The 18,019-nt window shown below is 36.1% G+C and overlaps 1 protein-coding gene across 6 annotated transcripts in view; it reads right to left on the bottom strand.

The window, feature by feature from the left end:
* The window catches only part of LOC123309797 (ankyrin-3-like), a 224,506-nt gene that overhangs the window by 92,381 nt on the left and 114,106 nt on the right, over positions 1-18,019 (bottom strand). For all 6 annotated transcript variants that reach the window (XM_044893076.1, XM_044893068.1, XM_044893083.1 and 3 more), the window contains exons 19-23: positions 15,400-15,559; positions 13,484-13,832; positions 9,849-10,368; positions 9,118-9,648; positions 7,548-7,631 (exon numbers count right to left, since the gene is read on the bottom strand). In XM_044893076.1, the coding sequence (XP_044749011.1) occupies positions 7,548-7,631; positions 9,118-9,648; positions 9,849-10,368; positions 13,484-13,832; positions 15,400-15,559 (1,644 nt within the window). The remainder of the gene's footprint in view (positions 1-7,547; positions 7,632-9,117; positions 9,649-9,848; positions 10,369-13,483; positions 13,833-15,399; positions 15,560-18,019) is intronic.

The following is an 18,019-nucleotide window of genomic DNA, read 5'->3' as shown; positions in this document are numbered from 1 at the left end:
CTATCTTCAATAGGTTTTCGAGGCGTAATAGTCTCATCTTGATCGATTGGACTCATTGGTTTGTCTTCGACCGGTGGAATGTGTTCTTTCACCAGAGAGAGAGATTTCTGAAGAGATTTCGTGTCCATCTCCGTTTCATGTTCAGTTATTCTCCTAATCTTTATTTTTTCAGCTTCGTCGATTGATTTGTCTTCGACCGTTGGAATATGTTCTGTCACGAGAGAGGGTGATTTGTCGATAGGTTTTTTTCCTATTTCCGTTTTATCCACAGTAGGTTTTTCTGCCTTAATTGTTTCTTTTCCAATTTGTTGTTGCTCAGAAAAACCCGGTTCTACTGAAGTTATTCCTTCTAATACTTTTTTAATTTCAACCCGCCCCGTTTCAGGTAATTCTTCTTCTGTCAGCATTTCTATACCTGCAATTTTATCATGTGATCTTGTTCTATTCTCTATATCATCCACAGGAAAGAGACTAAGTGCTTGTCCTTCTGGAGTAGGCGTCAAATCTGGTTTTAGTTCTTTTACATCAGCTTTAATCTGCTCCGATATTTCGAGTACTTCGGACATGTACTTGCGAATGTCAACGTCGTTATATTCTAATCTGTGATCATAAGTTTTCTTTTCAGATGAAGATTCGAGCACTGTCGGATGGCAGTAGTGCTCTTTTTTGCACGGTTCCTCAATTACTTCTAAAGGTTTTTCAGACATGTGCTCAACTACACTCTCATGTATATGCAACACGTTTTTCATCAATTGTGCGTGAATGGGATCTGATGAGGGACTAGGTGCATCTTCATCGATCTTTGTTTTGGTTTGTACCTCGTGAGTGGTGTGAGTCTCTTTACGAACATGTAATGTGGTTAATTTCAATGGCATTTTTGGAGAATGTTTTTCTTTTATACATTCAGGCTCCTGGACCATTACTTGATTTTCGATTGGGATTTCTGGAATTTCTACTTCCTCAGTGAGCTTTTCAGTTTTTTTAGGTGCATATTGTTCAATTTGCTGTTCCAATGCCGTTAATCTTCTCTCTTGATCCAGAATAGGTTCAGTTTTTATTTCCTTGGAATGGAAAGGTTGCGTTGATGTGTAGATGAATTTGCGGTTACTGGTTTTTTGTTTATCCTCTTCCACAGGTATTTCGGGTTTAACCTCCGGTGTTTTTTTCATTTGTATTGGATGAATTTTTTCTGAACTTGTTTGGGATTTAGCCAAGTTCTCGAAAAGTTCCCTTTTTTGTTGTACAGTCAGGATTTCATCTACTTCCTGCTCTATTTCTTTCAGAGGTTCGTGTATATTTCGAGAATGAGTGTGGACTTCGTTAGAAATATATTCAATTTTTCTAGTCGGGGACCGTTGTTCTGAAATTTTGAGTTTTTCGCTTTGAACTGATATTTTCGATATTCTCCTTCCCGGGGATTCTCTTTCGTCATGAGAACTGACGAATTTCTTCTGCAGTTCTGCAATCTTTTGATCAACTTTCTTGCGGCTAGGTGACTGTGAAAAACTGTTATTCGCTGTGTGTTCTGATATATCTTCATCCTTTATCCAAGTCTTATAATCATCGTCCAATTGGGCCAAAGTTTCAGTTGAACCTCTAATGAAAATTTCCTCATCTTTCATACTCGATATCTCATCTTCGGAGTCTACAATGTCGCGTCTTTTCTTTTTGAAATCGTTGGATGACACAGAATTAGCTTGTTCTTCTAATAATTTCACCTTCAATTTCACATCCCCTGATCCTCTTCGTTGAACGAGGATGATATCCTCTCCTTTGAATTTTTCCGAAAGGTTGAGATACATTTTGTCTTCGTTATTCATTGGACTACTGGATGCATCTTTGGTTTCCACTGGATCAGTCAATGTGCCTGCTTCGGACGTTTCGACGTGATGAGATATGGATTTGTCTCGGAAATCGATGGGGCTTGTTGTAGCATCCGCATAATTGATACTCGCTTCTATTATCAATTGATCGTCGGACTGTATGGGACTGAGTCCTGCGTCTGTTGACTCATGATCTTCGGTGAGTACACCTTTTGTATCGGACACGAATCCGGTAGATCCGAATATATCACGATGTGGATTAGCTGTTAGGGTTTCGTTATCTGAGAACGTGTCTTTTGTCACCGATATTCCTGTATCGGATACTTGATGAGACGTGCTCTCCTCCTTTTCGTATAGGATTTCGTTATCTTTTATGTTGATTATTTCACTTCGGTGTATGTCATACTCACTTCTCTCGTCAATTTCTGTTAGTTCAGATGCGTCGCTTTCGACCGAGGAATATTCTTGTTCTGTTTGCTTCTCTTCTTTAACTGTTCGTTTGAAATCAGTCACTACATTTCCTAAGTCCTCACAGATGGAGCTCTTCCCTAGAACAATATCCTGAGATTCTGAAGGAATACCAATGTTCAATTGAACCCGCGGAGAGCTTTCTAAATTTGCAATAGTTTCTTGTTTATCTTTGCTTTCAACGTCTTTTCTTCTGCTTACTACTTCGATTCGTGTTTCAACCCGCTTCTTTTTCAGGATTTCAAAATTATTGTGGTCGGATAGTTCATCAGTTCTTGTTGATTTTCTTATGGTTATATATTGTATCGAATCTTCCAGTTCCTGTTCTTCTTTTCCTCCCCCTTCCTCTCTACTTTCTTCAGTCGGATATTTTCGTGAATCCTTGTCGATCGGATATGATTGGCTGGCCAACGTTTCTTCAGAAGAATTCAGATCATCTTCGTGGAAAAATTCGTTTTCCAAGTCTTCAGTTGACGCCAGTCGTTTGCGCGGTTGAATTTTGACGGCCGGATCGAAATTATCTTTCTCCTCAGATTTATTATATTTCGGAGAACTCTGGGGTTCGCCCAAATTTGTTTTTTCGGTATGAATGTTCGCGGAGTATTCTACAAATCTATACTCGTGGAAACCATCAGGATCCAAAGATTCGTCATCATCTTGAGGTGATGTCGCTGCCGTAAGGAGAACATACATGGGTGGATAAGGATATTGTAATATGTAATTTATATAAAGGTATATTTTGTAACGGTGTGATCAGTGCAACCGAATATACTTTTCCTTCGTTATTTCAGAAAATAAATCATGTCGTTGATAAATCTAAATTCTCACTGAATAACTCATGAATGAATATTGTGACCTTGTGTGATGTGTGTGGATGGAATGGGAGAGGAAGGAAACGACAGCTATTATATTAGGCAATACTCATCTCGAAAAGCAAATCGTGAAAGCAGAAATTCTATAAGAATGCTCAAAGTAGCCGTGTTTGTACATTCAATAAATCGTCTTGTAATTTGCTAATTGTATTTATAAAATGAAAGAAACCACATTCAAACATCAACTAACCTCAAGTAGCCTTTGCTACTAGATGACCGTGGCCTGGATTTGACTGACGAACTTGATCAATTTGTATTTTCAAACCGCAAATTTCATCTTACATCTACTGGATCGATTTTTGATAGAAAGTTGAAAATTGAAATTGATCAAATTTCTTCCTGTATTCGAAAACTATTTCAATTATGGAGTTTGCAATTGATTTTAGATAAAATTGAAAATTGTTGAATTTTTTTTGTAGAATTCCACCTCGATGAAGAATCTTTTTGATTTCAATATCAATCTCACTACAGTTTTTGTCAACTCTAATGTTGGTTACCTACTGGTTCATTACGCATGTTGGTTATCCATTAATCAAGCTACAAGATATCTGAAAGTGATCTTCATTCAGAAATAAGCGTTATTTAAAGCATATTTCTAAGATTACAGCTCATACCAGCCACCAATACGCAACAAAAATTAGTAAATTAGGGGTGGATGGGGATGAGATGAAATGATTTTTAATACGTATGAATGATTTATCAAATTTACTTGAAAGCAATATCTACAGGTATTTCAATGATGTTCATGCAGATGAAGGGATAGAGAAAGAAACGATTCTTTTAAAGGTTAACCGGCAATATTATATTTCCTAGTGAATCTTAAATACTACGCTTACTTATGTTAAGACGGTTGAACCTAACTTGCTTCATATAAATATTGCTAAGTTGCGAAACACAGAATTTCTCCCGAAAAAAAAATGTGGAAATAAAAGCAGAATTGTGATTTGACCGAAGTCTACTCGTAGAAAAAAACAAGAGATATCTCGGCCAACCTTGTTTGTACTATTCTAATAGATGTAATAAAATTTTGCGCGCAAATATCTAGAAATCAGTTGAAAATTCTCATATTGAGCAGGTATACATTTTCCATTCACTTTTAGTTTTGCAGAAGTAGTCGGTTGGCCATGGAAAAATTTTTTGACTAGAACGGAGTTAGCACACACGCTCTGTCATTAACGTCGAGACTGCGCAACCCGCAACCCATTTACCCACTCCTATATTCTTACGCTGCAAAACTGCCGAAAGTCCTTGCAAAAAGCAAAGAAAAAATATCAGAAACTGATTCTTATTTATTGCAATCTGCCCATTCAAATAGAAGAACCGATATTTTGAAGTCGTCATTTCAATAAATTATTTTTTTGATGATCCTGAATGATAACTTATTCTGGAAAATAAAAAAGGGTTGCTGATTTGACCACTCCGAAGCTATGTTGGTGATGAATTGAGTTCTGAGGTATCTCTAATTGAAAAACACCATTCCACTTGTTCACCTTGGCCCTACTTTGAAAAAATTGGATAAATTTATAATAAATTCTTCATCTTCGAAGCAATTTAACTCTTCAATGGAGCGTTTCCACGGATGGCTCCAAGAAATTTTTTCGTCTTATTTTGAGGTACTGGGCCTTTTCCAAATGTATTCCCAATAACCCTGGAACAACCTGTATATGTATTTATAAATTAATCTCTTGTACTCCCCATGCAAAGATAAAGAGTCTCTGCAATCAGTTAATTATGTTAATCACATATTTTCGACTTTATTGTTTCTTCGAAGTAAATGAACACAGTGAGAATTACTATCAGATATGTACTGAGAGAACAGAAAACAAGTCACTGATTTGAAACCCAAATATGTTTTGGCCAGCGTCATAACCTCACATATTTCTACTAAACAGTGTGGAATGGGTCAAATTTCCAAGGCCAACCGACTGCTTTCAAAGAAGTGAATAGACTGTTACAGTATTATTAGAATATTTTCATATGAAAAATCTCACGACCAGTTTCATAATCAAATTTATTGTCCCTTTAATTTCAAATCTTCCTTCAGTTCTACTAAAACTGACACTAAAGGATCCTTTAAGCTTGAAGGGACTTTAAATTTGATCATGAAACTAGCCATAAATATCTCCATTTTCTGAATTCCCTTCACCACGTATTTCCGAAATTTTGATATTGTCTTCCGAAAGCATATGAGGGGACTGGAGTATGTTGGAGATCTGATATCTTCAGCTCAAAGAGCCCAAAATGACACAAAACATCCAGTATACTATTACTTCGCCTAATTTGCGCTTTAAAGTCTTGTTCGATAACTTCGTTGACACAAAGTTTAATTCCGTACTGTATACTGTGTTTATTTTATTCTGTACTTCTTGATTCATTTCGGCCATATCGATTAATTGAATTTTGTATTTACATATTACATTACCATCATCGGAAAATTTTTGCAGAATCGCTTCTTATTGGTTGAATACATCATCCTATCTCTTCATCAAGCGTATGTTATTCAGACACATTAATGGATAGTAACATTGAACAAACTTTTAAAAACGAATAGGCTGATAGATTCCTGGGGGGGCACTAATGAAAGCTTGAGGAACTACTACAAGGGACTATGTTATTAGAACAAGATTGAATTATGATTTATTTTCTGTTAGTCTATGCAATGTTAAAGGTTAGTATAGGCAAAAATGCATATACTCAAAGGAAAAATATCATTCACATTCTACGAGTTGCACAATAAATTATTTTTTGTTCAATATGTGTCAATGAATGTACGCTTTAGTTTCGAAGTTTCTAAATTCAGAATGAAGAATTCATCTATACTACGTATCAAAAATGTCAAAATATAATTTTCTCAACTGCAAACTCCATAGATGTGGCATATTGATCTCATGAAATTCACGACGTGTCAGAGAGTACATGGTAGTAACAATGAAGAAAAATGTAAAAGGACTAAAACTCACCCCCACAAACCTACTGCTCCTAGCGTTCACCAAACTTAACTGAATTATGATTCTTCGCCGCAAGAATAGCAAGTTTCTAATCCAATGAGCGGAAGAAACCATATCGGTTCCATTTTCATATCGATTACATTAATTGAGGATTGACCGAATAATTCAGATTTTCCTTATGTTTTTCTTGAACATACGATGTAAGGAAAGCTAGAATTCATGAATTGATGATTCATCTACCAAAATAATTATCATTTCACACAATTGTGTGTCAAATTAGGACGTTGAAACTGCGATTACTTTCGTGTAAGAACCCGCAATGAATAATGAACAGACGTCTGATAAATTAGCATCTCAAAAGCAGAAATATTAAATACTCTTTAAGAAAAAAATATTTCTATTTATAAATAGAGACCAAAATCTACATAATGAAATCTTATTGGATGAATGTTTGCAATGACAATCTAGGACAGAGGAATACTACGTATACAGTTTGAAGTCATCGACTTGCCCATATCAACAGTAGATTCTTGAGGTGAAAATAAATACTTTTTTCTTTTATAATTTTATCCGATTGGGCCTAGGTAAAAAGATATAACAATTTTCATTTCCCATAATGAGCAGAATTCTCTTCAGAATAACAAGCTAAATCTGCACATCTGTAGATCTTTAAAACAGAGTTGAATTCAGCCAAAATACTAATTTTTTGAATTTCATAGATATTTTTTTTTTGAGTATCAGATTATTCGAGAACAGCCCATCAAAAAGAAATCTAAGAGAGCTTTCCTTCTCCAAAAGGGTCAAATATTCATAAATGAGCATTCCAACTTACTTTTCAAAGTTGGGGTTTTTGAATATCTGAAATTTTTAAAGTATATTAAATCTGGTAGATGTGGGTGGAATTTTGTGTTCGGAGAAGATTCAATACATACACAATGAAGAACTATATGCAGAAAATAATTCCATTCGATAAAAGCGTTTGTGAGACATATCTCAAGATTAAATTTTTTATGGATTTTCAACCGAGCTGTACTGGAAAGAATGATAAAGGAAAACATTTTTTCTCGACCTCAGAAATGTTCTGTTGAAATATATGGACAAGTCAAAGACCCGCTCTGTGAAAGTATTTTAGAAAGATGGAATTCACATCCAATAATTCAATACTTATTTGCTTTATTCAATACATTCATGTATGATTTCCCCCTACTCTCTTCACAAGCTTTTTTCCTCATGCTCGATAGTGTTTTGTCCTACGTAGATTTCATAATTTGATTACGTGCAAAATATTGCCAACTCTTCATTTAATCCAATCAATATGCCACATCGAGACTACAAAATATATATTTTTCGTGTAGAGATAAGTGCACCGTGAAAATATATATTTTGCAAATATTCACTACTTTCGAAGCATTGGTTCAAATAATTCGAAAACTCACCTTGGTTTGTGGTTGCCTGCTTCTCCTTGATGAAATCTGCAGGGCTGGGCGGCGGTGTCTTTGAGAATTTAGGTGAATTTGGATCTGAAAGAAAAACACTTTTCCATCGAATTTTCTAATCGGATAATATTATCTGTAGGTATATTCGTTCATTTCCCATATGATGTTTTATCGACTATTTTCAATATCATATTAGAATACGGCGAAGCGTGTCTCTACAAACACACATCAGATAATTCATCATAGTTGAGGGCAGCTAAATCGGGATTTACTCGAGCGCCATGGATACATAGTGGATTTTGAAAATTAGATGGTAGAAAGAAAAAAAGGTTCTATGATGTATGCACTCTCAGCGGTGGATAAAGCGTCTGCCGGTAAAAATGTAAAAAGAATCGTCAGGTGTACATACTCGAGCGTGTCATATTAAGATACTGTATATGCCCTACGCGTCTCTCATGTATGTATCCCTTACGTTAATCTGACAGTTTGCGTGGTAAGGCTGGCCGTAGAGATGAGTTGAAAATGGTAAAAAAAAAAAATTTGGAGCTTGTCAAATTTTTGGAGGATATGTTAATTGGACCCAAAGGAAGCTCTTCAATAGACTAACAATTAGGACGTGACGCAAGATCACAGCGGTCTTTGAAGATTTATACAGATGGTTAATCTCGGTACTGCAGACGTGTTGACCCATTAATCTGACACTAATCAGGGCAGTTTTCTTAATCTGAATGTTTGAAGATGATAACAAGGCATTTTTTTTAAATATCTCCCTTCCTGTACCTCGAATCGTTTCTGTATTCATTATGAAAGTTGTAGATAATAAAATTGTATACAACTTCTATCAATTTTTCATAGCCTCAAACGTTTTCGAGCTAGAGGGTGATAAGGGCGCCGAGGAGTTTAGCCACACATGCGAAAGGCCAAGGTCAATGTAGAAACCCAGTCTAATATACATTCATCGCCATGTATTATGTATCTCAAAAACGTTCAAACGTAGAAGAAATTGCTCAGGACAAAATTTGTAAAAAATGTTGTGCTCTGTAACTTTTATGGTGAATGCGAAAACAAATTGAAGACCAGGAGAGAAGATAATTCAAAAAAACTGTTTTTTGTGACCTTTATAGCCAATTTTTATTGTGTCGGCTTGCTGAAACTGTGCATTATATTATTTCCGTTATTCTTGAATCATTAGCTTCAAATGAAGAAAAAAAGACACCGCGCTCGATAATGTACACGTGACGTTTTTTTTGCAGTACAGTAAGAATCGATTCTGAATCATGTTTCACAGTCACAGTCGAGGATATCACATTTCCCCTAACATTACAAGGCATAATCCTATATTCGCAACTGGATCATTTTGCTAATTGTTTTCCGTATGTTCGAGAATTCTATTTCCTTTTTTTATTGCACAGGAGATATTATACGGAATCGGTTCTTCATTTCTGAGCTTCTGTACCTTAGTACAGAACTGCAAATGCTAACCTACCTAGAGTTTCATATATTGTTATAATGTTATGTTCACCTCATTACTTTAGCCTCTATAAATATGCACTCAAGTTTACCTACTCACCTTCTTGATTCGTCAGATTAGCCGAAGGTTTTCTAGTCTCTAGTAGCTGGGTAACTTCTTCAAGAAGCACCGAGTCCCTTCTGTCTGGTTTCTCTTGGTTATCCAAATTACGCATATTAGGATCGTCCCTTTTTTCGATATTCTGCGCATCAATTCGTGTTTTCTCAGTTTGCTCTGGTTCTTCTTGAAGGTGTGTGCTGATTTTCTGTTCTTTCTTTTCAGTAAGACTGGTTTTCTCCTGCATGATTTTCGATACTGGCTTTATTGTTGTCATTTTCATAGGTTCTATGTTGGCTTTTTGTTGAACCTCCGCGATTTTATCTTCAACAAGACTCTGTCTTTTGATAGAAGTTATTTCCTGGACAATTTCAACGCGCTGTGAAGAAGCCGGAATAGTTCTTTCCGTTGACAGTCTTTTGACGATTTGCTCACGTCTTTCAGGTACTGTTTTGTTGAAGTCCTCTTCTTCGTCTGATGGCTCGAATGTTTTTTCTTCGGCCGAATACTTGTCGAGATTTTGGAATAACTTGGCTATTGTGAAAAAAAAACAATATTTCATTAAATAAATCGTTATAATCAGATTGTTCTGATCCCAAAGATACTGATTAGGTAACGACCAATAAATTAATGTTCTAACAATAAAAATATTGTCTGAAAACTAGGTTAACCTAATAACTCACAGCATCTTTGTTTCATCAATAATGTAAAATTTTATACTAATTTTTACTTACATTTTTCTTCTTTACTATATTTTTCCTGCTTAGATATATCTTCAATTCTATTATCACTGATCAGTCTATGTTTTTCTTTCTCCTCCGTTCTTATCCTCAAGATCTCCTGATTTCTATTGTCTATATTTAGGCACTGATTCGCTATATCTTCTCTACCTATCCTACGCAAGGCAATTTCTAATGTATTTGTTTGTACTTTGTTTCCTAATTGTGACAACCACATTCTCAGCATGGATTGCGCTTGTTTAGCGACACTATCAGGATACTCAGACTTAATTACATTTATTTCTGAACTGGTTAATCCTAGCTGATCGGCCAGTTCTACCCAGTCATCACCAAGATGATTACTAATGTCCGTAAGTCTTGGATCTTGCCTATAGTAGTCGAAATTTTCGTTGGCGTAGTATTTCTTCCTGATGGAATCAGAATCTGTCAGTGAAATAGTCTCGGAGACGATATCGTCTGGCAGAACGATATTCAGTATGCAGATTGGCTGTTGTGGTGCTTCTCCTTTCTGAACCTATAAAAATTAGAACAAGATAAAAATGGCAACAGGTTACAAATCTTCAAGATACTCCGGAATTAGAAAGACACTTTTCTATCGCATATTTGCCTGAATAAATTTATTCATCCACATACTGGGTGATTTCCAGCAATTTCAGTGAAGAAATTTGAAATCGAAATTCGGAAAATATACAGGGTGTTGCTAGGATATGTAGAAAAGTGAAAAATAATTGTGGTTTTCTTAGCTAAAACTTTTCTTCATGCCATCCGTATTCAGGATGGAGGGCGTAGAAGAAAAAAAACAAACGTACATTTCTAACGATTTTATCGAAGCTACTGGCAACATTGTAATGTAATTTTATGCGAATATGTTTTAGAAGCTGATACCTCCCATGAGTTTGTTTTTATATCTGACTCTTATAGAGGGCGTTAGATACACGGTTCGTACCAAGTAATATCGAACATAACTGTCTTAAGGTTAGATTTATTAATCAAAATTTCGAGTGATCTTATTGATCATTCAATTTTACACGAATAAGGTACTCTTGGTAAAACTCGATAGTGTGACTACTGTGTACCATTTTCTGAATATTTTGATTTTACAAGTATGAAGTGAAAACCGATGCTGGTATAAAGTAATGATTGAGGTATTAATTATTATTATAAGTACGAGGATAAATTGATATCTAGTTAGCCTAGACCAGTTCCATGCATAAAAAAACTATTGCGTTACCATAGCTACGAACAATAACTCATTAGAAGTGTCAGTGTGAAGTTTGAGGTCAAAAAAGTAAACCAGAGTTACGCAATAAATTAAAAGAAAGAAGGTGTCCGTCGAAATTTTAGAAATCGAAAAATTGGAGTATCGAGCCATCATCAAGTACCTGTATTTAAAAGAATTACTAGGTAAGCAGATTTACGAAGATGTGCTTAATACCCTTAGTGATGAATGTCCTCCGTATGCGACCGTGACAAATTGAACTGCAAGCTTCAAAAGAGGTAAATTTTCTATTGAAGATGATGATCGATCTGGAAGGCCAGTTTCTCTGTCAGTCCCCGAAAATATCGATGCAGTTCATGACATGATTTTATCAGACCGTCGAATTGGGCTAAAACGGATATCAGAAACACTAAATATTTCATACGAACGCGTTCACCACATAATTCACGTCAATTTGGACAAATTGCTGCAAAATGGATCCCTAAAGGATTAAATGTTGACCAAAAGCGTGCCAAAAGTGTAGAAGCATCGCGTTCGATCTGTGCTCGATTTGAAAACGATGTAGACTTCTTAAACCGAATTGTTACTATGGATGAGACTTGCGTACATTTCTACGATCCAGAAACAAAGCAACAATCGATGGAATGTCGACACTCTGGTTCTCCTAAGAGCCCGTTCCCACTTATCCGATCAGTCTATTTTCCCGGTCCGTCTAAATAGACGGATGTGCCAGTGGCAGTACAATTTGTGAACAGCTCCATAGGAGCTGTTCACATTATGACTGATCCGGGAATAAAGACTGATCCGATTTATTTGACGGACATTTTGCCACTGCGATGATCAGTCAAAACGCCCGGATCGGATGAGTGTGAACGAACGTTCCGTCAAGACCATAGATGAATCTATGGTCAAGACTGAAGACGAGCCCGCTCTTTCTCGCGTCGCTAGTTGTTAGTGCTAGTGGAAAATGGACGTGGACGCTTGCGCGTTAATATCGCTAGTCGAAAATAAACCCGTATTGTGGGATAAAACTTTGGACGATTACAAATTAACTAATCGACGATTAGAAGCATGGCGTGAAATTTGCTTAATATTAAATCCTGAATTCGAGAAATTGGACGAAAAGGAAAGAAAAAAATATGGTAAGTTAATTTTTTATTCAATGCCGTCCATCGCGTACAAAATACAAACGTAAACTGGCGGCGAGTCGAACCACCGACCTTCCGGCAAAACAGACTGATCGGATATAATGTGAACACCCACGTCCGGCGTCCGGTTTCAGGGCAAAAAGACTGATCGGACAAGTGGGAACGGGCTCTAAGACCTAAGTTTCGTGTCCAAAAATCTGCTGGAAAAGTTCTTGCTTCAGTTTTTTGGGATTGCCATGGAGTAATCATGATTGATTTTTTGGATAAGTGTAAAACAATAACCGGAGATTACTATTATTTATTACTGACCACTCTACGGAAAAAAATTAAAGAGAAAAGACGCGGAAAGCTATCCAAAGGTGTTTTATTTTTGAGGGACAACGCCCATGCACTCAAATCACATGTTGCCAAGCAAAAAATTCGTGATTTAGGGTTTGAATTACTAGAACACCCCCCTCATTCACCAGATTTGGCTCCATCTGACTATCATCTCTTTCCTTAACAGAAAAATTTCAAAAGGTCGAAAATTTTCTTCCAACGAGGAGGTAATAAAAGCTGTGGAGGTCTTGTTTGCAGATCAAGAAGAAACATTTTTTTTAAAGGTCTAGAGGTTCGCTGTAATAAATGTATCCAATTAAGAGAGAATATGTTGGGTAATAAAATATTTTGACATTGAAATTTTGTTTGGTTCAATATTAGGCTAAGAATTTTTCAATATATCCTCGTACATAATTGGCATATGAATTAAAACTTTCTTATCGCGTAAATGATACACCATCGACAAAACTAATCCATGTTGCAAAATTGGCATTGAAGGGTTTCCTTTCTCGTAATAATTTTTCTATTATAAAATGAGTATGTGTATTGAACAGGGTGAATTAAAAAATAAAACGCTAAATGAAGAGTTTGTTTAATTCTAAGAGAGGAATATACTGTTGGAACTATTGTAGGTGCAGAACGCTTACACTGTAGATAAATAAATTAAAGACTTCTCATTTATGGCCATATGCATTGTTTCATTAAACGAGATTAATTCCTTAAACATCCTTTTGTTCCATAAAGATTCTATGCTTAAACGTCGCGTCATTTAAGAGCTCAAGCTTCGTTCAATCAAACGATGCATACGTCCATTAAACATTTCGAAATTTTGAAAGATGCTGTCTTCAAACCATCTGATTCTTCTCACGATGAACCTCTTAAACAACCCCTAGAATTCCTGTGCAAGAAATTCAAATAGTTAACAATAAATTTCACTTCCGTACCTTTGGCTCTCTCATGAACAGACATCTACTAACGGCCTCGGCATGTTGATCCTTCACTCTCACCGAAAAAGGTAACCGATTCTCCTTGAATGCTCTGAAAGAGAACTGCAGTTGTTCTCCGCTCTTGGTTATCGGCACCAGATTACCGGCGAATTCAATGAATTGAGATTTTCCTTCCATCACTTCAACATCTCTACTCTTGGCGATCTCCGTAAATTGCTCCTGATATTCCAAAGTCTTCTCTTCTTTGTCGTCAGTCATGCAAAACACTCTCAGTCTTGCTTCGAGGGGATCGATTCTCTTCGCAAATACAACGAATTTTGCGATGAATGGAACGTGAATAGCTTCCCTGAAACAGAAACGAACCGTTATAAAAATTAATTTTTCATCCATTATGTCTTCAGTTCCGGGTACGGAATGGTAGATCGAACTAATTATTCACTCAAGTCGATGTTATTATTTCCTCACTCAACATTGCCTATTTCAATTTGGGGCTTGCGGGCTTGGTAGCAAAAATATAAATGCATAACTAAGAAATAACCGTATAGTTGGGGAGCCCAAGAGATAAATTCATGATTTACTCGAGCTTGTCAGATTAATATAAGGGGAGATACCTTGAACCCTGTAGAGTACCTCTACCAAAAATTAGATCTGTCTATAGGGTGAATTGTATAAGACAGCCTCTCAGAATAGTAAAAAAAACGATCATTTTACATACTCGAAAGTATCAGATTAAGATTTATGTGGTTAATTATATGTTGAAAATATGATAATATATCTTCTTTTAATCTGACAATTAAAGCTTGACGAAAATGTGTGGGAGGGTGCCAAACTTGCAAAAAAAATGGCACGTGTACATTCTAGAGCGCGGTGGCTTTTTTTCTTATTTTGAAGCTAATGATTCAAGCCGAAACAATGAAAATTGGCCATATGTCACAAAAATCAGTTTTTTGAATTATCTCCCCTCTTGGGATTCAAATTGTTTTCGCATTCATTATAAAAGTTGTAGAGCATCACATTTTCTACAAATTTGTCCGAAGCAATTTTTCCACGTTTGAACGTTTTTGAGATATATGGCGATGAGTGTACAGGGTGGGCAAAATTGCTGATACTACAACTTCTTAACCCAACGAGATAGAGGAAAATGAATGTATCATTCATGTCGTCTTTTTTTGAGAAACTAATAATGCCATCAACTACATTCCTCTATCTTCTTTTGTTTTTGAGTTTTGTACATTGGACTGAGTTTCTACTTTGACCTTGACCTTTCGCATGTGTGGCTAAGCTCCTCGCCCTTATCGCCTTCTAACTCGAAATCGGTTAGAAGTATGTAAAATTGCCCAAGACAAAAGTTTTATAGAATTTTATTATCTACAACTTTTATAATGTATACAGAAACGATTAAAGGTACAGGAAGGGAGATATTTCAAAAAAATTTCTTGTTATCATCTTCAAGCTGTTAGATTAAGAAAACCCCCTCTGATTTGTGATCTCCTAAACAACCCCTAGAATTCCTGAGCAAGAAATTGAAATAGTTAACAATTAATTTTCACACGCGAGTATGTACAAGTATTGCAATGTAAATTTCCTATCGACTCTCCGGATTTGAACATGACTAACATAATGTTTTGGTGTAGAAATGTATCTTGTAGAAGATTTTGTATTCAAAATACCGAAAATGTCCCAAAAAAGTACAGCAATTTGCTACCGTCCCATCCCCCCATCTCTGACTTGACCCGAGTCATTTGTTGGTTAATTTTATCTCAAAAATCTGAAAAGTCCCTGCATTTCTTTCGGTAAAACTTTCAACTAATTTCTAGGATATCTAGTATTCTAGTGTATCTTGTAAAAAAACTTGTAAATACAGTTATAATCTTTTGGTACTGTGTTACCTGATAAAGCTATTAGAAACTCACCTATATAGTTCAGTAGCCATCTTCGTGGCATCTCCGATGTTTCTACAATCCATCAACCAGAATCTGGCAGATACTGTAGTCGTGAAAGAAACACAGTCATTCACGAACGTTAACGGTGTTGATCCAGTGACGTCCTCCCATTGAGCTCTGGATGTTCCACCTGAATGAAATGCTGATTAGTTATTTGCAGCAGATGACAATATTTGCAAACAACTCACTACGCCAAACATGCTTGAAACGGGAGGTGCCGGGTAGTCTAATTATGTGATACCTTGATCCGGTGAAAATGAATGAGGGTTGACTTGTTTTCACATAAAAAACAGTCTTCACTTTCCATTGTTAAACTGTTTGATAGTAATAATTAAGAATACCAATCAGTGCGTAGATAGATTTTCAGTATGTCAGAACCTGTATTCCTGGACGCACTAATGCGAGTAGCACATATAACATAATGTCATATTCATTATTCAAGCATGGCATATAGATAGTCGGCAGAAAACGTGTTACATTTTTTTTCGAAGACGTGGAAACTAGTGGTGGTGGGAAAGGAAAGTGGGGATCTAATAAAAAAAGCTGGGACCCCAAGTGGAAGTCATTTTCTGGACATCTGTTCTCTGCAATATGCTACCATATTTCCATGTTGTTTTAAAACATTGAGAGTGCTCGTTTGAAGATCTGACTGCCAAAATCTTCTGATTTCGCACCAACAGTATTCGAAATCTCATGCTTACGCCAAGAAACCTGTGGCCAAGTAGCTATTGTTTGAAAAAATCAGGAAAACACAGAACAGCATTAGTATGACTTATCCTAGTATCATATGCAGCATTGCCGACCTTGACCGAATATCTTTCATGGTCAATTTCAAAGACCCTTTAATTTTAAATCCTTCTTTCGTCCTACTGAAAATGAAATATTCAGAATAGATGGGATTGATTGAAACAAGAATATTCATATGAATTGCTTTCTAATTCGGCAGTTATTGTCATCTTAGTCCATCAAAACTGAACATACGAACCATAGCAGAAAAGTACAGTCCAGGACTCAGATATTTTGATTTTTTGCTTTTGGGTCTGATAAAATATCCTGTACCTACAATCAATTGGTCTTTAGTGTCATCTGATTCTTCATAGATTTGTTTCCATTGAAAGGACAAAAAAACCATTCATTTTTTCTTTGAAAGTAATCAACACTTAACCTCGTTGGGTATCATTACTGCCCAGATTATTGTGAACATACATTTCTGAAATCGAGTGAATCGACCAAGAGTCGAACTTACTTCATACAATATGCTTTATACATGTTTTGTGCTGGTAACAAAAAAAAGAAGAACATTTAAGTATTCTCATGCACAAAAAATTTTTGTTAGATTTTGTTCTCAAGGATCCCTACTTCTTGGGGACCCATGGTTTATGGTTTGGCAAGGGGGTTACGTTTCACTGCGACCTTAAGGTCTATTGTGCCCCCCATCAAAGATGTTCTCACAACTGCGTCATCTACAGCTCAGTCTCCAGCTACAGGGTTCCAATGAACTTCAGTATCCGAAAGGGCATCAAGGAGGCCTAGGCATTCCTTGCAAAAGCTTGCAATAATGGGGAAGTATTCTGTAACTAACTAGGCGAACCGGAGTTTCTTCCTCCCCCACAGAGTGTACACTAGTCAGTTTCTGATAAACCCATTCTCTTCAATATGACTGAAGAGGTCTTGTTTTTTCTTGCCTATTTCATTGAGTTTTTTCGGCATTTCCATATCAGCTTTGAGTCTGTTATATAGGAGTGGTTTGACTATCACAATGGATAGTCCAGGCTTATGTATTTCTGCCTAACGATAGTGTTCACTTGGTGCTTGCCCCATTTATTTCAGCGCCAGTCCTTTTTGTGATTTTTGAACCATCTCTATATCATTGAATGAAATTTACTAAAAATTTTGGTTGGTGTATTCTTTTTTCCATTCTTCCCTGTTACAAAGCATCGTGTTAAAGTTCTACTCAATGCTCAGTTTTTTAATCATTGTCCATGTTAAGAGAGGACTAAGCTCTGCGATTTTTAATTCTCTCATTACCTGATATTCTGAGAAGAGAAAGAAAATGAATGCTACTGAAAAACAATATTTGGCTAGTTGCAATTTCGAGGACCCTAAATTTTAACTGAAGTGTTGTGCAGATGACAATCACAAAGGATAAAAGCGGGAGTAAGTGAGGTATAACATATATTTAATTTCGTTGGACGATTTCTAAAAGGAAAATCAGTAAGATAAACCTGCAACCTGTCTGTCTGAACATTTTCATCACGGTTTAAAATTTTCCAGAACAGAATAAGGTTAAACGTGTATTTGAGGGTCATAAGCCATATATTCCTTAATAATGTAACTGCCAACTATAGAAATACGGAACATACTCTGTAAGTATTAAATCAATCAAAAAGATATTATCGAATTCAAAAGCTTTGTATTCTTTCATTTACGCATGCTCTGAAACACCTCTCTCATTCTTATTTCGACGGTACTACATCTTCTTTCCATAAATAATTCCACAAGAATGGGTTATCTTCAGAAAACAGGCTTTCTGGCATTATTCCCTTCGAAATGAGAAGTATCCACCAAATCTTTCAGATTCCCCAGTATT

Source organism: Coccinella septempunctata, chromosome 1, assembly GCF_907165205.1.
Source record: "Coccinella septempunctata chromosome 1, icCocSept1.1, whole genome shotgun sequence".
Lineage (NCBI taxonomy): Eukaryota > Metazoa > Arthropoda > Insecta > Coleoptera > Coccinellidae > Coccinella > Coccinella septempunctata.
The sequence above is the reverse complement of the archived record's forward strand: the minus strand, read 5'-3'. Positions and strand labels throughout refer to the sequence as shown.